Source organism: Parasteatoda tepidariorum, chromosome 10 (genome assembly GCF_982258835.1).
Source record: "Parasteatoda tepidariorum strain Cologne lab strain chromosome 10, Ptep-v5.0, whole genome shotgun sequence".
NCBI lineage: Eukaryota > Metazoa > Arthropoda > Arachnida > Araneae > Theridiidae > Parasteatoda > Parasteatoda tepidariorum.
In genome coordinates this window covers 91772890-91798354 of record NC_141764.1, presented here as the reverse complement: position 1 = coordinate 91798354, position 25465 = coordinate 91772890, and the positions used below count along the sequence as shown (strand labels likewise).

The following is a 25465-nucleotide window of genomic DNA, read 5'->3' as shown; positions in this document are numbered from 1 at the left end:
AAAATTTCCAGCTAAGATCCCTTTTATTTTGAAGGTCAAACTTACTAATTCATCGAAAAAAAGTTGCTGTTATTTAGATTCTAATTTGATTCAGATATAAACATTCCCAGCTAAGTTTAATGATGTAATTTTCAAAATAAACTAACTAATTCCTTCAAAACAACAGTTATTGTGATCAAATAAAAAGAGTTGCGTTTAAAATACAGACATAGTAAATAACGGTTACTATTGTTGCTATTGTTTATGTTGCTGAAACTACAAAGCAATTTTTATGAATATAAATCGTATTCAAATGTATTGAGTTTCAGTATATATTTCTTTGTATTTTAAACATTTTTATATCGCTGACATTTTAGACGGGACTAGCTCCTTTCTGGGAAGTTTTAATTTGATTACCCCCTCCCTTTTTTTTCGAAGCTTCCGGATAGTCAAAGATATTTAAAGAAAGATCGGAAGCAAATCTATAAAATGAGACGGTGCATAAATTTTTAGTACGCTAAACGTACACCGTGGAGATTTGCAATTTGAGGAAGGAAATAAAAACATTACGACACTACAGCTAGCAATAAAAATTTCGCTGTATTCTTCTTTATATGAGTTGTAAAATTCTTTGGATATTTTAACGGAAAAAGAAATTTATGAACTCTGCTTAATATTCCTTCATATATAAATGAAGTTCTTTAAGCAACTTTACATGCAAATGCCAAACTTTTATACAATTTTCATGAATATATTTTTTATTATATTAATACTTAAAAATACTGGATGTTTCGTAAACTTACCCTTAATGTATCTTTGGAAAAAATGAAGTAAAAATAATATTATACACATTACGGAGCACAAATTAATATTTCAGAGAGGAAAGATAATAAATGCTTTTGAAATCTTCAATTGTCAAGTAAGTGAAAAAGACCGAATATGAAACTTACAAAGCCAGTTTAATTGCTTGATCAAATTTGATAGTGTTTTCAATGATTATTTTTTTATCTCCATTATATTTAATTCTGCAATCAAGTGGGTTTTGTTGATTTTCGTCACATAATCAAAAGTAATGATTCGTAATATTTTGATCGTAATATTCGTAATATTTTGTATCGAAATATTTTGATCGTAATATTCGTAATATTTTGATAGTAATATTCGTAATATTTTGCATCGTAATATTTTGATCATAATATTCGTAATATTTTGTATCGTAATATTTTGATAGTAATGATTCATGTTAATAAGAAATTTTATACTTATGTGTATTAAAATAAATATTTTTTATTCATACTTAAAATTAAACTCGCTCTGGTTAAGAATTACAAAGCATATATGCGTCGACTTTACTAAGGACAAAATAGTTGGCATTAACATATTTCAATCTTCTCTTACATCAGCTTTTTTATGTGGCTTGCTGTCCTTTAACATACAAATTACAAGAACGCAAAATAACATACCATTTTGGACATTGCTAGAACATGTTTCTCATATTTATAAGCTTTACCCTTATAATATGAAGTTAAAATTACACAAAGAGGAAGAAAAAAAATCGCATTATCCAACTCTTGATTTGCAAGTGAAAACAGCATGAAATGCAATTTCATTTCCATTTGAATAACCTTCAGATCATTTTGAAAAGGAAACTCTGTTATTCAAATTAGTTTAAGCGGCATACCTCAAAGAAGAAGAAATGTTGTATCCCTTTTATTCTTTTTTTTCCTTCTGCTGTATTGTTCTTTTTTTATTTTCATTTTTCATAACTAAAAAAGAGAATAATCAATAAACCTTCCAGAAAATTGATAAATGAAACGAAAAACATCGAGGGAAATTATTTGTATCGCGTCCTTCTTCTTTCTTTTTTTAAATATTTTATCATTTCTTTATATCCTGACATAATTTTTGAAGTTATCGGTGAGGGAAAAAAATTTATCAGATAATAAATTTTAAACGATTATTTGTTAAAATGTGTTGCATTAAACGCCAATCTTGTTAACATGTTGTTAAGTAGATAAGAAAGTTTCGGATTTTCTTTTTGCATTAAAACTATTTCCTTAAAGCTTCGATAGCATTAGATCAGTATATTACTTTTTTTAAAGAATAAGGACGCACTGATTAATTTTAATATTTTTGTTATATAATAATAAAATCCTATACAATATTCAAAAAATGAGATCAGGAATGTATAATAGTAACGGTACTTTTTTTCTATTTATTAATTTTTCTATTATTTTCTGTATCAGAAAAGTATCATAGTAACGGTACTTTTTTCTATTTATAAATTTTTTTATGAAACTTTAATAAGTTGTTTTCTTGAACTATGTTTTAATTCAAAGGTTCTAATCATGAATATTTCCGCGAATTTTACGATGTTATAATTCAACTTGCTCCATTCTCTTTAACAGCATGGAATGTTTTTCCTTTATTTTGCGTTCGTCTCAACAAGTTGTATAAAAAGAACCGTGGTAGCTCAGGGGATAGAACTTTCGTGATCCAATGAGGTAAACTGGGCTCGAATTCCAGCAATGACTGGTCGATATGAATTCTGCACCTGGCTCGCACCGACCACTGCGCTGACGTAAATAATTCTCAGTGGTAGACGCATCATGGGTTTGCCGTCTGGCTAACCATGGGAGATTTTTGTAATTTTCCACTCCATGTAACGCAAATACGGATTAGTTCCATTTAAAAGTCCTCCTCGAAAGCAAATTTTCCACAACACTTGATCCCTTGTCTTCTGTATTGCGTTCGAAATTATAAGGCTACGAAGTTGAACATTAGTAGTCGTAAATCCAAAATTGGATCAACTGTTCAACGTCGGTTATAATAATATTGCATTAAAAAACACTATCTGAAAAATTTTGATAATAACATTATGTTATATATTGCTTTAAAAAAATAGGAAGATTCAATATGTATAACTATATTTGTATAAAACTTAATACATTGTCAATGTTGCACTGTATCGGTATATATATCGGTAATCAGAGCAATAATACCTGTCAAATTTTCATAAATAATAAAAAGTGTTTAGTTGTTATTTGAATTTTACCATAATCTAGTAGTTTTGAAAATACTTTTTTCTTAGTGAATAATGAGATTGGTGACACAAAGATCAATATGTGAAAACTGGACCCTCTGAAACTTGATTGGTTTGTGAATCTCTGATACACATTCTGTATAAGTATGAACTCGGTAGATTAATGTGGTTTTCTGGAGTTATCTTTCTTCTGAAATCAGTTTTTGTTGTGATTCCTGCGAATGAAAGACGTTAGTATGGAGCAACGATGATTGATCGTTGAGCAATGGTGAGCTATCAGATTTTACTGCAGACATGGGTAATTGATACTTTAGGGAAACTCCAGCTGGCGTACAAAGGCAATGTTTTGCCACTAAACCAGGATTTTTGTGGTTTACTGCATTTTAAGAAGAAAGAGGGTCATTGGGAAATGAATAATGCTACAAAAGGACTTCAACTAGAAAATGTTGACAAAATCTAGATTTTCAAGTTTTCAGATCGTTGATTGATCGTTAAGCAATGGTGTGCTATCAGATTTTACTGTAGACATGTGTAACTAGTGCTTTTGGGAAACTCCAGCTACCGTACGAAGACAATATTTTGCAAATAAACCAGGATTTTTTCGGTTTACTGCATTTTAAGAAGAAAGGGGGTCATTGGAAAATGAATGATGCTGCGAAAGGACTTCAACTAGAAAATGTTGACAGAATCTAAGGTTTCGAGTTTTCAGATCGTTGATCAATCCTGTGCTATCAGATTTTACTGCCGACATTGGTAACTGATACTTTTGGGAAACTTCAGATGGCTTTCAAAGGCAATATTTTGCCAATAAACCAGGAGTTTTTGTGGTTTACTGCATTTTAAGAAGCAAGAGGGTTATTGGGAAATGAATGATGATGCGAAAGGACTTCAACTCTTCAACTAGAAAATATTGACAGAATCTAAGGTATCAAGTTTTCAGATCGTTGATCAATCGTGTGCTCTCAGATTTTACTGCCCACATTGGTAACTGATACTTTTGGGAAACTTCAGTTGGCTTTCAGAGACAATATTTTGCCAATAAACCAGGTTTTTTTGTGGTTTACTGCATTTTAAAAAGCAAGAGGATTATTGGGAAATGAATGATGCTGCGAAAGGACTTCAACTCTTAAACTAAAAAATGTTAACATACTCTAGGGTTTCGAGTTCATAGATCGTTGATTGATGATCTAGAATCCAGATAGAACCATATAGTGATAGGAAAACTGTTTAATTTACATCATACTACAGATCATCAGATTTCGAAAAATGGATTGAACTTGAAGTTGGATTTAAATTTAAATGAATTGAATTTGAATTAAAAGGAGCTTGAATGTGAAGCAGAACATCAAGAGAAGCAAACTATTTGCGAAACAGCAATATCATTAAATATTTTTTGGAACAAATAAATATATTGTTGTGACTCATCAACGCTTTTACTTACCTGACTTGAGTCTTTTTTTAAGCCTTTTTCTTTAGAGAAATTAAAAATTCATTGCAATGAGCGTCATTTTGAAACACCTGCAATGCTGTAACTGAAATGATAAAGACTATTCCAGTAGAATTCCGGCACTGCTTTTAGGAATGGAGGAATTCTCACCAACGCGGTACTGTTTCCCAAAGTAATTACTTAAAGGAAAATAATATTGAATTGTAAATCTATTTAAATAAATAATAATAAAATCAGCCTCATTACTTAATTGACACAAATTGTATATTAGTATTTGAAAGTTAATTTTCTTCTTAAATATTCATAAGCATAAATTTTTGCTTTAATTTAGGCTTTAATTAAAGCAAAAATTTATTAATTAATTAATTTTGCTCTAATTAATTAATTTTAGTTTAATACATTAACACCTAAAAGACGGAGGTGGCCAGTTTAGCCCCTCTCACATTTCATTGCTCTTTAATTTGAAAATTAACGCATTGAAATTATTCAATATTTATGACTTTTCATAATTTGATTCAATCCAAGTGCTTATTTAGTCATGTACTAGTCTTATAGAAAGGTATATATAAAACTATGTACCTAGAATGATGGGAGAGGCTAGAGACACCTCTTAGGTATTTCGGTAGGCATAATTTTTTTTATTATTTTTCTTTTTATGATCATCACGTGCAGTAGCGCGTGATGAACAAAAGAAAAAAAAGTCCAGCAATAAAAACAGTCATGAATGAAATAATACTTTATAACATTGATAAAACAATACTAATTTGATATAAATAAATCTAAATAAGCATAATTCAACCATAAAATTCATTAAAAAAGATTATTAAAATTTAAGATAAATATCACTATAGTGATTTATTTTAAAACTTATCATAGTGGTGTCACCAGGATGCAAATCATGTTATACACAATTAAACATGACAAGAAATTGTTCACTGGCAGAGCCAACCTGTGCCGCCACCTATTGAGGCAATAAGTAAACAATTTCTGTTGGATAAGAAACTAATTTTTAAAAATATAAAATATATAAATTAAATAAATTATAATGAAATTTGATTGATAACAAAATGCCATAGAATATTGATGACCAAGTCTATAATATGCTTTTATTAAATTAATTATGATTATATTTTAGATTTTGGATGTCTAATTGGTCAACACACAAACAGTCTGTTAAGAGCCAAACTGACCCCTTCAATCTTCCTAAGTATCTAGCAGTGTTCAGTTTTTCTAGTGTTAAAACAATAAAATAACGATAAAACATTTCAATGCAATCTTTCAAATTTGCTACATTATTCATTTTAACCTAATTAAAACATCATAAAATTATTATTTTTTTAAAAAATAAATTATATTAGCATTCGACATTTACATTTTTTCCTAAAGTAGCAAAACTGAAAAATCCATGCTCTTATTCAGATTAATAATACTTTAATATAAATTAATAAAATAATGATCAAACCTTTTCAAGATAATCTCTCAAGTGGGATACATTATTCGTTTTAACCTAATTAAAACATCCTAAAATTATTATTTTTTTAAAAAATAAATTTTATATATATTAGCATTCGACATTTACATTTTTTCTTAAAGTAATAAAACTGAAAAATCCATGCTCTTATTCAGATTAATAATACTTTAATATAAATTAATAAAATAACGATCAAACCTTTTCAAGATAATCTCTCAATTGGGATACATTATTCATTTTAACCTAATTAAAACATCCTAAAATTATTATTTTTTTAAAAATAAATTTTATGTATATTAGCATTCGACATTTACATTTTTTCTTAAAGTAATAAAACTGAAAAATCCATGCTCTTATTCAGATTAATAATACTTTAATATAAATTAATAAAATAACGATCAAACCTTTTCAAGATAATCTCTCAAGTGGGATACATTATTCGTTTTAACCTAATTAAAACATCCTAAAATTATTATTTTTTTAAAAATAAATTTTATGTATATTAGCATTCGACATTTAATTTTTTCCTAAAGTAATAAAACTGAAAAATCCATGCTCTTATTCAGATTAATAATACTTAAATATAAATTAATAAAATAACGATCAAACCTTTTCAAGATAATCTCTCAAGTGGGATACATTATTCATTTTAACCTAATTAAAACATCCTAAAATTATTATTTTTTTAAAAATAAATTTTATGTATATTAGCATTCGACATTTAATTTTTTCCTAAAGTAATAAAACTGAAAAATCCATGCTCTTATTCAGATTAATAATACTTAAATATAAATTAATAAAATAACGATCAAACCTTTTCAAGATAATCTCTCAAGTGGGATACATTATTCGTTTTAACCTAATTAAAACATCCTAAAATTATTATTTTTTTAAAAAATAAATTTTATGTATATTAGCATTCGACATTTACATTTTTTCTTAAAGTAATAAAACTGAAAAATCCATGCTCTTATTCAGATTAATAATACTTTAATATAAATTAATAAAATAACGATCAAACCTTTTCAAGATAATCTCTCAAGTGGGATACATTATTCGTTTTAACCCACTTAGAAATTCGTAAAAGTTTCTTCTCATTTTAAAGTATTTTAATTGAAACCTTAATTAAACTAAGATTAACATCCTATATACAAAAGTGAAGAACACAGAATTCCATATTAAGATAAAACTCTATTTAAACGAATTAAAATTATGCTCCGACCCTAGAGACTTGGTACATAAACTGTTACATCCAACACCGTTGTAACACGAAAAGTTACTCCTCAATTTATACTGCGTTCTAAATTTGTTAAACCTCCACGACACTCTGCTGTTTACAACAGACATACTGAAACCTTATTTAAATGCAATTAGCGAATTCTGTCTCCTTAGTAACCGGGTAACTAATTAGGAGAAAGAGTTAAATTTTACTTAAGCAGCGCTGTTGAATTTGTTCTTCGAAACTAGTAACCCTTTTCTAAGAATTTTGCCATGTAAGTCTTTAATATTTGATTTAGTTAAATATGTCTGTATATCATTTGAATCTAATTTATGATATAGCGTATTTCCTTTGATGAAACTATCTTGATTGAAGAAAATGAATAACGTTAAAGTAATATATTCTTCGTATTTCGCACTTTCTACTTTAATTCTATTACTCCTAAATAGTTAACGAAATTTGTGTGACGGCATTTACAAACTATGTGTTTATGCATACGAGCCCTATAAGCATTTAATGAGGTAAAAATCTAAATTTTTCATTGTCATGTAGTAAAAATTAAAAGCTAAAAACTATCAAAATATATTTCTACTTTAATTTCATTACTCCAAAATAGTTCTCGAAATTATGCCTTAATAATTATGAATAATTAATGAATTAATGAATTAATGTTTAATGGAATTAACAAACTATGTGTTTTTTCATACGATGCGATGTCAAATTATGTTTTTTTCCCGTTGTATATATGCATAAGTGCCTAATCTGTATATAATCAAAGAAAAATTTGACATTTTTCTTAATGATGTTGAAAAAATTTAAAATTATTAACATATATTTCAACTTTAATTTTATTACTCATAAACAGTTAACGAAATTTGTTCGATGGAATTAACAAATTATGTGTTTGTGCATAAGAGCCTAATTTATCAATAAACTAAGCAAAACTAATTTATACTAAAACATGTATTTCTACATTTTTAGAAAAAAATAAATTTTTTTAAGTATTATTTTTTTGAATCTGCTATTGTGTCTTAAAATGATTATAAGCATATTAAAAGAGTCAAGCCCGCACAAAGTTTAGTTTTATATTTACAAACAAAACCTTGTAAATATAAAACTAAACTGTTGTTGCTGTTTCTAATCACATATGGACAAGCTAAGCTCGACAGCCATTGGTCTTTTACCAATTAAATCAGGAAGGCGTGTCTTTCGTTTGACAAGAGAGCACCACAAGGGTGTAATTACGTCTCAGCTCAGAACACCACCGATAGAGGGTGGCATCATTCATTGAGGACCTTTCCTCAATTTGAACATAGATCTGAAGGAGAAGGAAATTTTTCCAGATCAATGTACCCATGGTGCAGTTCAGTGATCGACCACAAATTTTACGAATTTTATACAAATTTTACCAGCTCGTATATCGCATGTACTTGGTGGATTTTAGTAGAGTACCCCTTTCGAACCCCGGCTCCTCTTGACAGGAGTCTGATTTTCTAACTCCTCGAGTACCTCGGTCAAACAAAATTATACTTTAAGAAGTATGTAAAATTTATTTTATAGCATAAATTTACTCAGAGCTTAAATTTGCTTTGAATTTTAGAACTTATATAAAAATTGGCATTTTTCCTTTTTCTTACTGCAGAAACTCAATAGTATAGACATATCTCAATTTATCAGGTAAAAATATTTTTATTTAAGCATACATTTCTCAGAATGTATGTAACCAGTTTTTAAGTAAAAAATAGCAAATACAAAACTGTACTTAAGAACTTTTTCTTCAATAACTTCAACCTTCACTGCGCCTTTTTACATATGTGCAAAAATTAGTTTGAATTGGATTTTCACTGTTGTCCTCTATAGTTTAACATTAAAACTGAATATTAATATTTGAAGCTCAGTAGGGTAAAATAACAGACCACCAGTCTGTGCTAGTTTCAACGTTGAAGGACATGATGTTTTCTCGCGTGTAGCTTCGTTAATTTGGCGCCAACTGCCATTTCGATATGAGGTATTCGATATATTTCAATGCTATTTCAATTTAAAGAACTTCAGTCATTTAATTTCTTATAATTCAGTAGCAGCCATTTAATTTCTTATTATTCAGTAGCAGCTATTTAATTTCTCATAATTCAGTAGCAGCCATTTAATTTCTCATAATTCAGTAGCAGTAATTTAATTTCTTATAATTCAGTAGCAGCCATTTCATTTCTCATAATTCAGTAGCAGCCACTTCATTTCTCATAATTCAGTAGCAGTCATTTAATTTCTTATTATTCAGTAGCAGCCATTTAATTTCTCATAATTCAGTAGCAGCCATTTAATTTCTTATAATTCAGTAGCAGCCATTTAATTTCTCATAATTCAGTAGCAGCCATTTAATTTCTCATAATTCAGTAGCAGTCATTTAATTTCTTATAATTCAGTAGCAGCCATTTAATTTCTTATAATTCAGTAGCAGCCATTTAATTTCTCATAATTCAGTAGCAGCCATTTCATTTCTTATAATTCAGTAGCAGCCATTTAATTTCTCATAATTTAGTAGCAGCTATTTCATTTCTCATAATTCAGTAGCAGCCATTTAATTTCTTATAAATTCTCATAATTCAGCAGCAGTAGTGCTTTATTTAGGTCACACTAGAGCAACACAATAGCGACTGTCTGGGAAACAACACCCCTGATAATGATCTGAAAACTTGCCATCACAATTTTATTGTCTTTAAAGAAGATGTCTCTCTCGCTTTGGTAGCCCGAAGACCTACGCACGAAGTCGAGTACTTTATTAGAATAGTTCAGCGAGGACCGATGACGCGCATCCTTGGTACTTTCCCAGGATGATAAAAACAGTCATCCATCTTCTCAATGACCACCGTCAGTGATGGACTTCAGTGATCTGCAGGAAACCATGTTTTACGATCAGTCTAGTATCAGATTGTAATGAGCACATAAGCCGCAAAAAATATAAAACTAAAGGAAATAAAATAAAATTGTTTAAAATTTAAAGTAAAATTTATAAAATTAAATTAATCTGTTTTGCCTAAGTCCATAGTTAAATAGGATAGTTGTTCTCATAATCTTCCGTGACCCTTAAGCTATTATTAGTCTTTGAGTTAAACCTTGGACACAGATGTGACACCGGTTTCCCTTTTTTATAATTTTTTCTGACTCTCTAATTACAAGTAAAAATTATATTCTAGTCTTTTTCAGTTATATATATACAAAAAAATTATTGTTACTAAAAACATCTCTCAGATTATCGGAATTATATTTGTACTTAAATATAAAAGCCAGAAAAAGTAGTCTGAATTTTTATTTTCATTCACATTCAAAAATTTATCAGTAGTTGATATTGTTAATTAAAGAAATTTTAATGATGAATTACTGTTTCTCTAAGATCTAAATAAATGCAATTAGGAAAAATTGTTGTTTGGAACTGAGTCATTTTAGAAAGATTTTACCTTCAGCACAGAAAAAAGACACCGGTGTGTCATGCTGTACTTTATAACATGCTGTTAACCATAAATCATTAAAATGCTAAATATGATATTTTTCATTTATTTTGTCTTAGCCGACCGGCCTGTATAGGGGTAAGGGAACTGACCTTGTATTAGGAAGGTTCTGGGTTCGAATCCCGGGCAAGGCATGTATGTTCTTTCCTTCTCTGTACTATCTGTCCTTACTGTGGGAGCCAAGTTGGCCCACCTAATATGGTGCCCCTGTAAGAGAGGTCAGCAAAATCGCCCTGTATATGCCTGAATTGACGGATGTTAACACAAGTGGGCATTGGAAAAAAAACTTTAGCGATTTCTGGAGTTTTCTTCAAATAAGTGTACAATACACCAATATATCTTAATGCTTAAAAGTAATATGACATTTAAATATATATCTTTCCTGTTGTTATATTTATTCATGATGTTTTCACCAAAACTGTATTATCTAGCAGGACTGCTGAAAGAGTGGCCAAAAAATTTGCCCTTCAGGTGCCTGCATGACCCAGGTCATTATCCAGGTGGGCATTAAAAAAAAACAACTTATTTTGTCTTATATTAATACAAAATAATGAAAAATATGTTTAATAAAAATTCTGCGTCAAAGGGTTAAGTATAGAACTCTTGAGTATTTGAACTCCAGAAACAGCTGGTAATATTCTTGAGATGTAATAAAACTTTCTTGATTATAATTTACTAGTAGATTTGGATACAGTCCCTCTCAGTCTAAAGGGAGGACAAGTAATGTCAGAGTAACATACCAATAGGCTGAAGGAGACACGCTCATTCGCGTGCACGGTCGACTAACCATCGTAGCAAATCGGCTTTGCCGTCGACATGATCAGAAAGAAGGTGGGCAGCAAATGTCTTCCTCCCATCCCTACACCCACGCACTCACTGTCAATTGCTTTTTCGTCTAGATTAATTGGAAATTTCTAAAGATAAAAGCTTTCCATGTTCCATCTGCAATGGACCTTTAAGGTCGTTTGGTAACAGGTGACTCTGTAGTAAAACGTCATGCGATTCTCTCACTTGACCGGACTTAGTATTGAAACCCCTTTTCTGTGACTGAAGCATTGTTGATAAAATCTGGACGCGAAAATATATATTTATTTCTGGTCATGACTGAATAAAAGTATTCTGGAGGAAAGTGATATTTTTAGCTCGTAACTTAGTAGCTTCGTTGGTTTGTTTTTATGGTTTTTAAAATTTCTTTAAGGTCATATTTTTTCTCAGCCAAATATCCAGTTTATATATCTACATAAATATAGAAAATTATTGTTTTTTTAATCTAAAAAAACGAAACATTTTAAGCACATAAAATTGACACATTTGGAATTAATACCTTTTTTTTCCTTTAACGTATAGTTAGTAGACGGGAATATCATAAGGTTTTAATTATAATTCTAAGTGGAAACTTATTACCGTCTATGCTAAACTTGATTACTCTCCTAGTAGTATGGATCATCTTGAACAAAGGCACAGTACAATTTAACATTCTGTGATGGTTCTAGTGGATTTAACCGAGCTTTTTAAGGGTGTTAATATGACATATCAGGGCACGGGTGTTTTGGTTACACATTGTGCTGATTTTTTGTCAATGTAAAATAACATATTTAAAAGCAAAAATTGTAGGAAATCCACAAAAAGAATACATCTATTGTATCAGTGAGGAGCAAAACCAGACTAGAAGACAACTTTAACTAATTTTAGGACAATATTTAATAGTTTCTAGACGTATTCATTGTATGTAGATCTTTGGTACAGATATTCTTAGTGTTAGATTGTTTAAAAGAAGTCACAGAGTTTACAGAATTAAAGTTAAAAAAAACTATGATAGATGCAAGAAAAGAGATGAAGAAACAACTTAATTGTTTACGAATAGATTGCCTCATATGCTTCCAGAGTGATTGATTAAATGATCATTATTTAATGATCACGAAATCCATCTCTCTAAATCTATAAGCTTGTGTGCTCAAGTTTTACCGAGAGGGTTGATTTATCCAAAAAAAAATAAAATTGGCCAACGGTTTAAGGAATAAATTTGCGAAATTTGCTATAAAAATCTGGGAAATTTACAGTCTTAGTCAATCTCAAAAATATACAACACAAATTGCCGACAAGCATCACAATGGACATAAGTAGAGACACTTAGAGAGTACTAATCTATACTTAGAAGGCTATAATGGGAATCGAACCTGCTGCTTATTTGATTTGCAGCGTTAATAAGGAGAAAGCATAACTTTTCCGGAAACGAAAGTTACTTATTTTGAATTAGTTACAAATAAAACACTTCGCAAATCCTTTGATTTCTACAGAGACCTCCCTTTCAGAACGGTATCGTTCATAAAATACTCTGCAGCATAGAGATAGCGGGTGGATGTTCGAACGTGAGAATCCTAGGTGCATTTTCGTGCTGTTTTTCTCTGAATTGTGCTATCTGTTCGTCAGCTTGGCAAAGGCTTATAAGCCCTACTTATGTTATTGAGCTCAAAGACTGCATGTATATATGTACCAATAAACTTGGGGCTACCCTGACTGACCGGCATCGTCCATCAAACGCTATGTAAAGTATTAGAATTGTTCTATCTGTATTTTCTACTTGACAATGACTTATAAGCCTATATTGAGCACACAAGTCAGCAAATGTATGTAATCTCAATAAATCAAATAAATCAATAAAGTATTAGAATCAGTTCGAATCCCACTGTTAACCTGTGTGTATTTTCGTGCTGTCTTTCTACGTACTGTGCTATCTGTTCTTCAATTTGAAAAGGATTTATAAGCTGTATTCTATAGGATTTATAAGCTGTATATTTATAAGCTGTAATTGAACACACAGTTGGTGTTGTTGTTCATTTACGTCACACTAGACCTGCACAATGGGCTATTGGCGACGGTCTGGAAAACATCCTTGAGGATGATCCGAAGACATGCCATCACAATTTTGATCCTCTGCAGAGGGGATGGCACCCTCGCTTCGGTAGTCCAACGACCTGCAGGTGAAGTCGAGCACTTTACGGTAGAACAGTTTAACGAGGACCAATACCTCACACCTTCGGTCCCTACGCAAACTGATCCAAGTGGTCACCCACCCGCACACTGACCGCAGTCAGTGATGCTTGACTGATGCATATGTAAGTGTACTATTTCACTTGGGGTTTCCCTGGCTGAGCGGTATCGTCCACCAAACTCTCTGTAGAGTGGAGATAGCGGATTTGAATCTCGTCGTAACCCTGGATGTATCTTTGTGCTATCTTTTTCTGTATTGTGCTATCTATACTTTAAATTGACCAAGGCTTATGAGCCGTACTTATGACATTGAACACTAAACTTGCATATATAAGTGTGCCAATAAACTTAAGACTTCTCTGACCGAGTGGTATAGGCCACGAAGCATGGATATAGTGGATTCAAATCCCATTCTTATCCTGGATGTATCTTCGTGCAGTCTTTCTCTGCATTGTTTCATCTCTTCTTCAACTTGACAAAGGTTTATGAGCCTTAATTGAGCACAGAAGCCTGCAAATGTATGTTATATCAATTTAAAAAAAAACAATACACTAATTGATTTATTCATTCCAGTATGCTTCAATCAAAACAAGTTGTTCAGAATTAAATAGTACCTACTAGTTAGTATTGTATGTCTTTTATGCTCTTAAGACTGTATTTTTAATTTTTGATGGTTAAGTTTGTTTGACAGAATTTAGGGTTCCATAATTGATAGTGAGTTTTGAATTTTGATTTTTTATTCAAATGGATAAAATCTTTTTAAATTTTTTTTCAATCTTTGATTAGGTTAACTAACTGGAATTAGAATAAAGCTTCATGTGGCTTTTAATCATGCAAATTTTAATTGCTAATATCATAAACAAAATAGTATGATCTCAGATATTTAAGATTATTTTTTGTATTGCAAAACTTATGAACAAAAATAAAGTTTTCTTTTACTATTTTCTATTAATTAATTAGCAGATATTTTTTCTTTGAAGACATTAAAAACGAACACATGCTTACAGTAAAAAATAAATTTTTTACGACGCATTATTTGACTTTTTATACTATAAATAAACTCGTTAATATTTCAATGCTTCATTAAAAAAAATCTAATGTATAAGGGATGAGATAAATGCCAAGTTGTCAATAAAAAAAAAATCTCCCTAGCAATTTCTAATAGCTCTTATATTTACTCTTATCTCAAATCCGAATTACACCTCAGCTAATTGCGTGCACTGTGCAAATAAAATCTTTTAAACAGCTTAGTGACAGGCTGTTTTTTATGAGACCCAAAATCTTATCGCCTTTCAAATCTTTGTTATTTTATGCAATGAGCTCCGCATTCCTCTTTGCTGTAATTGATGCAGTGACTATTCATAGATAGTAATTAACTTGTTCTTATCTTTCTCTGGGTGGCAACATCGGAAGGAAATTCAGGGGCATTCTTTTTGCCTTTCCTCTCCTCCATTATGCTCATATCTTTAAGGTCCCACAATTACGTCGACATAAGGGGAAAGTTGTAATTAAAACAAATAACCTTTTTTTTCGTCATTCTGTTTTTACTCTCATTCGTATACCAAGGCTCTTGTTTGCCCAAGGGCTCAACAGAAAAGACAAATGTGTTTTTTCACCCATTTAGCTCTTGAACAAGAGTGATTATTTCTCGTTTGCAGATTAGGCTTAGTATAAGGTCATAAAAACTAACTTGAAAGTTCAATTTAAAAGTTACAGTTTTAGTCTTTTAGCTTTTGGCAGAGACGAAATGAAGATTTCGCGCATTGTTTAAAAAGTGTGACAGTTCAGTTATTTTTCATTCTTGGTTCATTTTATAAGGCTTATTTTATTTTTGATTAAAGTGTTCTAAGATTCGTAAAACAAAAATATAAAATATGTTTTCCGGGTATATTCATTTCACGTTCAATCAAATTAGATAATTAGATTTATATGAAAAACAATTTTGATTTTGTTTTTGTGTACTTGACCCAATTTCACCCAATTTGGTTAAGTTTACAAGATAAAAGTATATTTTTACCAGTTTTGTTCGAGGGAGAGTCTAATTATGTACATCTTTAGATTAAGTTAAACTCTCGGTTATCAAATCTAATAGAAGATTCGTTTTAAAAAATACTTTTTAAAATGGTTGATTTACGTGTTTCTGAAGTAAGTTCGAATAAAATAGTGTTTTACCATTATTTTAAAGACACTTCCTCGTAGAATTTTAGAGGGTGTGTAATTAATTGTGGGTTCTTAATAATTAGGTATATGTAAATAATAATTCAGCTCAAGCACTATGAACTAAAAGGTTTATTTTTATAATCCCTTTATTCATATCAATCAAACTGGCTTAGCTAAAGAGAAATTTACTAAAGTTTTATTTAAATAAAACACCCCGACTTAAAGGAATTGGCAAAATTTGGTAGCATGTTTGATGAACGTTTAGATATACGGGTTTAAAAGGTAGGAAAAGGGTACACTACCCCAAACTGCCCTCATGACCTTGTTCTTTTTACTCTTTTATTTTCTCTTTTTGCTTTTCTTTATTAAATCAAGCAGAGTTTAAGTATATTTTCCAGTTGCTTTAAGTGCAAGTCTCATAACTTTTCCTGGAGCAGTATGATGGGTCACTAAATTGTTTATACTCTAAGAAATTTAAAATGGAATGTTTTACTAAATTTTGTTTCTCATTAAAAAATATCGTACTTAAATGTGTGAAGGAACAAATGTTTGATTTTCACTTACGTTCATTATATATGCATATTTTTTTAAAGTTATAACTACTTTGAAATAAGACAATTAACCGGATTATTTTTTTTCAAAATAAAATTATCACTTTTTAATGTGAGATCTTCAACTTAATAGTCTAGTAATTATGACAACAAAAAAAAGGATATATCTTTGAAAAAATTAGTACCCAAGCTATTTTTGACAATAATTTTTTTGTTGTAGTTTTATAAATAATGCCTGAAAATTCTTCTATCCTCACCTGTATTCTTATTAGGGGAATGAGGGCAATTAGAGGGGGTGTATGTTTTTTTCTAGGCAAGTGAGGAATTGTTTCCAACGCATTTTGGGAGCGGCGGAAAGGAATGAGATCAATCCCGAGGCTATGGGACTAATAGTTTAGAAGTTATAAGGGTTTGAAATACGAGAAAAAATTATACTTGTACTGAATTATCGTCTTATATTGCTATATAAACTACTGAGACACATTTCCACTAGAACTTTTAACACCAAATGCAATGAAACTGTATACAAGTCTATGGAGTATAAAGTTCAAAAGTTGCAACGTATTTTATGTATAAAAAGAAATATTTTTGACATAATTTTGTGCATTTTATACTTTGCTATCTAAAGGCTATCCAAACATGTATAGTAAAGTATGTGGTCATGTAGACAACATGCCCACAACTCTGAACATGTAGAGTTAACCGATGAAATATTTCTTACTGATATAATCAATATAAAAAGATACAGTAAAGTAGATAAAAATTTAGGGTTGATAGGTTTAATAGCTTTGAAGTAATAAGAGTTTTTTTCAGATTCGATTCTAATATAGTAAATTTTATACTAAATAATTCCAGTTCAATTTGTGAAAAAATGAAGCGTTTTCATTCGTGTTTGGTCTTACTCAATTGAGTAAGACCAAACACGGGAGAAGTACACGGGAAAAGTACATGGGAAACAACAACTTTACTTGTCTGTATAGCTATGTAACTTGCGTAAATTTTGATTTTGTTTATAGAACATTTATAATTTCTAAATCATTTGCCAGTTTCTCGGGATTGGTCTCATTCAAATTCATCGCGATAAAATGCGTCGAAAAATATACTTTACATGTTTAGATAATTCCTGTAAATCAATGTGAAGTATATACATAAGTATGTGTGTAATGAAGTAGTTTTTATATTTAAAAACTTTTGCCATCTTTGAACTATTTTTTTTCTTATGGATTTATGTATAGTTTATTTGTTTTAGAGTAAAAATATAGAAAATTTTGATAATTTATATACTTTGGCATAAAAGGTAGAAAATGATACCTCACTTGTTTTAAAACCACTGTCTGGTGCATAAATAAGTGCAGGTACAAATTTATACTTCTTGTGCATAAAATCCTTACAACTTCTGAACTATTAGTTCGATTGTATCGGAATAGGTCTCATTCAATTTCGCGGGAAAAAATACATGAAAAAATATGCATCAATAGTCTGTGTTGAGGAAATTTAATTCCCCCCCACCAAAAAAAAGGGGGAATCGTACAGAAGAGAGTAGTTCGGTATTATTTGTTCAGGTATTATTCATGATAAAATAACAAATTTTTCTATGAAAATAAAATTAGATGTTAATTTTTCCAACGAAAAAATACAAATTTACTGGGCTATGAACTATTATAAAACAATTGTAACAAGCAATAAATTAATTACTTGCGACGATTAAAATTATATTGTGTTGTTCGGGATGTGTTTAAAATGTTACGGTCATTTAATTTACGCTCATTCAGTCATTTAATTAATCTTGTACACAATATTAGTAATACCATTCTATAATAATGAGTCTGATAAAACAATGGATGAGTTTTGTAAATGTATCTCGCTCAAATGGTTTTAACGAATACATTTTTCTGACATTTAGGTTAAGCAATTTAGCTTAATTTCATTTTTTTAGAAATAAATCACTCAAATTTTGTATTTGTTTATGCAGGTGTTGCAGCAAGGGGAACGGCATGTAGTTGCAGCGTGAACCACTTCGCTTGCACCACACCCTTATATGGCAATTGCACGTGCATTCCTGTTAGATGGAGATGTGACTCTGACGATGATTGTGGGGACGGTAGTGACGAAATTGACTGTGGTAAGTCAAAATCATGTAACATGTGATTAGCTTATTAGCTTACAGTGTTTTTGAACAGTCGTATTATAACGCATAAAAGTGAAATGTTTGTACCGAATAGTTTATAAGGTAATATATATATATATATATATATATATATATATATATATATATATATATATATATATATATATATATATATATATATATATATATATGTCCATCCGACAAAGAGTTATGAAATTTGGTATACTGATAGTTCAAAGCTCAGGAAGGTTACTGTTTACATTAGATCATTCTATTCCAAGCCATTCGAAAAGAGTTTAAGCGTTAGCTATTGTTTAAATGAAACTAAAGATGATTCCTTTTATGAAATATTTATAGCTCTCTTTGATCAAAATACAGATTATTGCACATACTTTAATATCTAATTATTTGTTATCCTCTATGTCAGATAAATTCACTGAGCAACGTTAACGTGGTAGCATGAGAGGACTACATCACCAAATTAGTATTCCTAAAGTTATCTGTATCCAAGTGTTTATTTTGTTTAGATTAATATTTTTAAAAATGCGTTTCAACAAATGAAAATAATTTAAAATCAGTAGTAATTAAAATGAAGAAAAAATGACTTGAAAAGCAAAATTAAACATAAGCAGGATCTTGCCAAGTAATGCTGAATATAGTTTATCTCTAATCTGATGGGAGGAAATTAAAACAAAAAAAGTTGGTATGTTTAATTTAATAACGTAAGGCTACCAAGAAGGGTTAAAAATAAAATTAAAAGTTAAATTATTCTTGTTTTGTGTCGGTATATGCTTCTTAGTTTTGTGCGTGATTTCGTAGTGTCGCTCAGCACTGCTTTATTGGTTATTTTCCTCTTTAATAGGGTATTTTGCAAGAATAACGGGGTTTTTTATTCACCCTTTTTTTGTGAGATTACAATAAATAACACCGTTATTCTTACGGGGAGCCAGAGTCCAAATCGGCAATTTTTAAAAAAGTTTATAGCAACTTTAAAAATATTCAAGTTATTTGTTTGTTCTAAAGTCCAGATAATTCGTCACAGTTGAGTCGCGATGGCTCAGGGAATAGAGCTTTCCCCTTCCAATGAGGTGAACCGGATTCGAATCCCAGTCGATACGAATTCCGCATCCAGCTTGCACCGACCACAGTGCTGACGTGAAAACTTAGATTGGTTTTCAGTGAAAAGAGAGATAAAATTTATGCTTAAAACTACAAAAAGAAAGTTTTGAAGAAAGTTCTTAAAAAATTCTTTGAGTTATTAGATTAGATATTATTGCTGTTAGCTTGAAGGTGCTCGCTCGTATACATCAAAAATTCTATAACATTGGTTTAGAGACATACAGGCTGACTTTCCGTAAAAACTGAATGGCTCTCAAGTTCTCCGGATCTTAATCCATTCAATGATTTTGCGTGAAGGTACATGCATTGAGTTGGCTGAATAATGTTAAATACACATATTTGAACCAATTTATTGAGCGAGTAAGGGAAGGAGATTTTAATGATGATGTGCATACTACTTGCAATAGTTGTGGGTAGAAAATTATAGGTTGAGGAATATTAAAAATATGGAATTATTTTACCGAGCTTTAAATAAATGATCGAAAGTTTGATTTATACAAGAAAATATGTATAGAAGAAATTAAAAGCCTAAATGCAAAAAAAAAAATTTTTCTTAAAAAATTCAATTAGCTAAACTTAATTAACCTTTTTTTAGTTTTTTTCAAAATTATTGTATCAAAAACGAAAAATGTAATTTTTAGCATTTTTGCTTATTGTAAATTCCCAAGATTTATGTGCTATATTACTTTAAAAATGGTTTGAATCGAATTTCTTACCTTCGTATGACTTATAAGAATCGAATTTCTTAGCTTCTTATGACTTATAAGAATCGAATTTCTTACCTTCTTATGACTTATAAGAATCGAATTTCTTACCTTCTTATGACTTATAAGAATCGAATTTCTTACCGTCTTATGACTTCTTATTATAAATTATATTCCAATAAGGGTAAGAAAGAATTTATTTCTAAGCAGACAATTACTTTGTGCACGCAAACAAGTGTAAAAAATATTCTTAAAATGTAGTATATTAGGCACTGAATTTTAGAGATTATTCGGATAACATGTAGAATCAAAACCTGCAAAATTCCTGCTTCAGTGATAAATAAGAGAAACGTGATCGTAAGGCTTGTTAACTAGGATTTTCTTGTTCATAATTAAAAAATTGAAGCTAATAAAGGTTTAAACACTGCAATGAAACCGAGAAAAAATTATATAATTGAAATATTGTAACATTTAACTCATTTTACAGTGGTACAATAAATAGCTTTGAGTCATGAACGATTACTAATTTATAAATAACTAATGATATATTAAAATGAAGTTGGATAGATATACAGCAGTCAAAAATTAATTCTTTCATCACGTGTATTTTTTACAAAACAAAATATTGTTTTTACAGTAGAAAAAAAATAAAAAACGCAGGTGTTAATTTTTATTAGAATCGCTCACAAGGTCATTTCAAACGAAATTAATTTAATAAAAATGAAAACAATTAAAGTACTTGAAATAAAATTACTACATTCTTTTACGAACTAGAAATAATTAATTTTTATAAAATTGATATCTTAAGAATGCTTCTTACGAAATTAATTTAGATTTTAAATTTAGTTTGATGTTTATGGAATTAGATTTAAAAGATACTTAATCAAGTGAATTTTAATAATTCTTGTTTCGCGCTTTCTAACAGCGTGGCATAGATACTTATTTAAGTATAGTAATGCAATTTTATATATTTTTTGTATGTATTTGGAATGTTCCAGAGAAGTGAAATTTAATTTCACGTTTTGCATATTTAACCATATTTTGGAATGTTTTAAAGATAATCGAAACATTTAAATTCGCTTATTCAAAGATATTTTTATGTGAAAATTATTTTAATAATTTATTTTATTTTTTATTATTTTATTTCATAAGGGTGGAAAAATATTAAGTTGCGAAGTATACAAATTCGCGCACCATTGAAAGCAATGCATTTTTAAATATCAAAATGCAAAATTCGAACGAAATTGGTCGAATAGTTCATGAAAAACAGAATTTTTCAATTTTTTTTTTTAAATTTTATTACTCGGAAACTATTCAAACAATTCAAAAATCTTAAATTAAAGTAACACTTTTTATTTTCAAGAATATTTTTTTCAAGGACATGATTGGAACTTGGGGACGTATTTATGGTAGAAATAGTAATATTAGATAACTTATACGTTAATTACTTCATAGCAGACAAAATAATACGATTTCAGAGCCTAAAACGAAAAACTATCTGATCAACTGTAGTTCCACTGGCCATTGTCACGTCTGTTTCTTTTCTTACAAGATGGAGACTGTCAAACTTTTTTTTCTTCAATTTCAGAAATATTTATATTAGTCAGCATTTGATTTATACACCCGACACACGAGAAGTTTTCCTAAAGCGTAATCAAAAATAGGAGTTTGGCTTTTGCATTGAGAGGATATTTATTCTCTACATGTGATGTGATCTTAATCTTTATAATTTAAAAAAAAAATGTGCTTTTCAATCCTAAAAGACAGAAATCACTTCAATTATACTGGTTTCAAGGAGAAGTAAAATCCCTTCAATTATATTTCATTTTATAACCGTTGTTGAACAGCTATCCCAATTTTATGGGTTTACGACTACTACTGTTCAATTCCGTAGCCTTGTAATTTTGAACCCAATCCAGAAGACAAAGAAACTCCTGGATCGAGCATTGGGAGAAATTTGCCTTCGAAGAGGACTTTTTGATGGAACTAACCCGCATTTGCATTACACGGAGAGGAAGACCACGAGAATACACAGTTAGCTTGATGGCAAGAGGACTTCAACCCATGATCCGTCTGCCACTGAGAATATTTCACGTCCGCACTGTGGTCGGTGTAAGCCGGATGCGGAATTCGTATCAACTGGGATTCGAACCCGGTTCGCCGTATTGGAAGGTGAACGCTCAATCACCTGATTTTAAGGCAAAGTAATGTAACCTCTTACTATTCTTACATATTAATTATTCATTACTATTAATTTTTCTCAGTTAAGAAATCGCCCTATATACATGATAAACATGTTGACACATTTTGGTAGTCAAAGATATTTTACAAAGATATAGAATGAAGTTACTTTCTTTCCAGTTTTTGCTCCTTACTGCACTATATAATATATAAATTTTCTTGTACCAGTGATTTATATAAACTTTCAACACTGCTACATTTGTATAGTAGAAAAATTATTTAAAACGAAGTTTTTGTTCGTATAGGTTCAGAAAGATTTGTTGTTCATTGGGTAAATTTACAATGGCATCTTCCAATTCACTTTAGAAAATTATATATAGAAATTTCCTAATTATGTTAGATCAAATCATATAGAACCAATGAATCAATGTTTAAATTTAATTGGTAATAAAAGTAAAATATAAAATTAAAATTTAATTTTAAAAATATCTTAAATAGTTTAATTAGCCGAAAAAGTATTACATTCGTTTTCTAAAGTAACAGTGAAAAAAAACACATTCAAAAGAAATTATTAGTTTCCTTAGAAAGATTTTTACAGTTTTGATTAAAAATTCATGAGCTTGATTCATTTGTATAAAAAGTATTAAAAGCTGTAAAAGTATTACATTTATAGCTGTCTTTATCACAGCGCATGGAAAAATTGAAAGGAAAAATTAAATTTTCTTTAATTTCTTACCCAAAAATATTACCTTCATTATAGTTTAATTAGCTCAAATGAAAAGAGATATATAATTTTGTTATACTAACGAGATTGTTCAACTCAGCGTTTAATATAAATCATATCTACCTGTATTCATGATGCTAATTAAGACAGGTTTTTATAATTTATAATTCAAACTCAATCTAAATTAATTTGTAAAAAATTAATGGACCAGGTTTAATTGAAATACGAGTATATTCTCAAGTGTATTAATTTACAATTATTTTAATCTTAATTTCTCTAAGAACGTAAACTGATGCATAAATGCTCATTCATTTTCATTTGAAGTATATTCGTTGCAATGAGAAATGAGAAATATAAATGTATATGCTATTCAACAAATTTGATAATTAATTTAAATTTGAAAAATGATAATATTTTAGAAAAAGATAATGAGATAGTTATACTTAAAATTGAAGTTTTATAGAGAACTTCTTTCAATGTTTTGCTATTTATATAAATTTTTAAAACGCTGGCATATTTTATAACTAGATAGTGCAACCGATCAAACAGATTTTCGAATGAAGTGAAGTTTATCGTAAAATAATTAATTAAGAAACGAAAAATAGATAAAGATTTCGTAATTAAAATATTTTAGATGTGTTAAGTAAATGTAAGTAAAAATTTATATTTGATTTCAACATTTATAAATCCAATATTTAAAATTTGCATATTATGTATTTTTTTACAATCGGAAAGCTCCTTGAAGTAAACCAATGTAAACAGTTTATGTACTCATGTGCAGGATGTTCCTAATAGCCCCTCTGAATATATCTTTTTAGAAGCATTGTCAAAAATGATGTGAGGGAGTTATGAACATCGGAAGTCACTGTATTGCAAATCATTATTTAAGTGGAATAAAATGAAAATGCATCTATTCTAAATATGTTTTATTACCGTCCTTAAACAGCGACCCAATTTTGAGTTTATGACTATTAACGTTCAACTCCGTAGTCTTGTAATTTTGAACCCAATCGAGAAGACAAGGAAACTTCTGAATCAAATATTGGGTGAAATTTGACTACAAGAGGGACTTTTTGAAGGGACAAACTCGCATTTGCGTTATATAGAGAGGAAACCAAAGAAATATCACACGGTCAGCCTGATGACATAGAGAGTCTAACCAATGATCTGTCTACCACAGAGGATATTTTACGTCAGCATTGTGGTCGGTGCGAGCAAAGCGCGGAATTCGTATCGACAAACCATCGCTGGGATTTCAACCCGGGTCACCTCATCGGGAGACGAGTGCTCTATCCCCTGAGTTACCACGGCTCTCTATTCTAAATATAATTTATATTCAGATATAAAATATTATAAGATGCTAAATATATTATAATCGTCGTTTCCGAGTTTACGACTGCAAATGTTCAACTTAGTAACCTCGTAATTTTGAATCCAATCCGGAAGACAAGGGAACTCCTGGAACAAGTGTTGGAACTAATAAGCCTTCATAAAGGACTTTTTGAGGGCACTAACCACCATTTGCGTTACACGGAGAGAAATACCACGAACCATGCGGAATTAGTATAGACCAGCTATCACTAGGATTCGAATCTGATTCACCTCATTGGAAGACAAACGCTCTATCCCCTGAGCCACCACGACTCCATTCTAAATATAGAAGATTGGTATAACTAAGGTTAGGTAGAAATGAAATCATTTAAAAACAGTTTTTTGGTTTTAAAGTGCATACGCATGTCTATGGAAAACCCTTTAAGCTTCATGACCAAATGAATAGATTTTTAATGATTTTAGTCCCTCATTTTCGATCTTATTAACAGTTGGTCAGAGATAAAAACAGGTTTTCTTACTCAAATAATAAGTTACGTTGTCGTACTTTGTAATGAACACACACGCCTGCACATAGTCACAATAAATAATTCGCAATTCTTAACATTTACAGCTTTCTGACTTTTTTTGTTTTAAACAGTAATTATATACCAAAAAAACCATTCTATAAAAAATATCGAACGGTATGGCAATGATTCTTCTGGTTAAAAGAGAACAGCATTTAAAAAAATTCACTTGGTAGTTTTCCGTTCATATGGTAACGGTTTACTGAAAATTCAGTTTTTCAAAATTATAGTTTTTATTACAACGCATTTAAAAAAAAACCAAAATGTAAATTTAACCAAATCAATATTTTTATCTAATGATCTTAGGCATCATGATGAAACTTAGAAATTTTAAATTTACCAAATTT

At 29.8% G+C, this 25465-nt stretch overlaps 1 protein-coding gene across 1 annotated transcript in view; it reads left to right on the top strand.

Moving 5' to 3' along the window:
* LOC122271649 (low-density lipoprotein receptor-related protein 4) overlaps positions 1–25465 on the top strand; it is a 463426-nt gene that overhangs the window by 96682 nt on the left and 341279 nt on the right. Inside the window, exon 2 of the mRNA XM_043053650.3 lies at positions 18340–18489. Within this exon, the coding sequence (XP_042909584.2) occupies positions 18340–18489 (150 nt within the window). The remainder of the gene's footprint in view (positions 1–18339; positions 18490–25465) is intronic.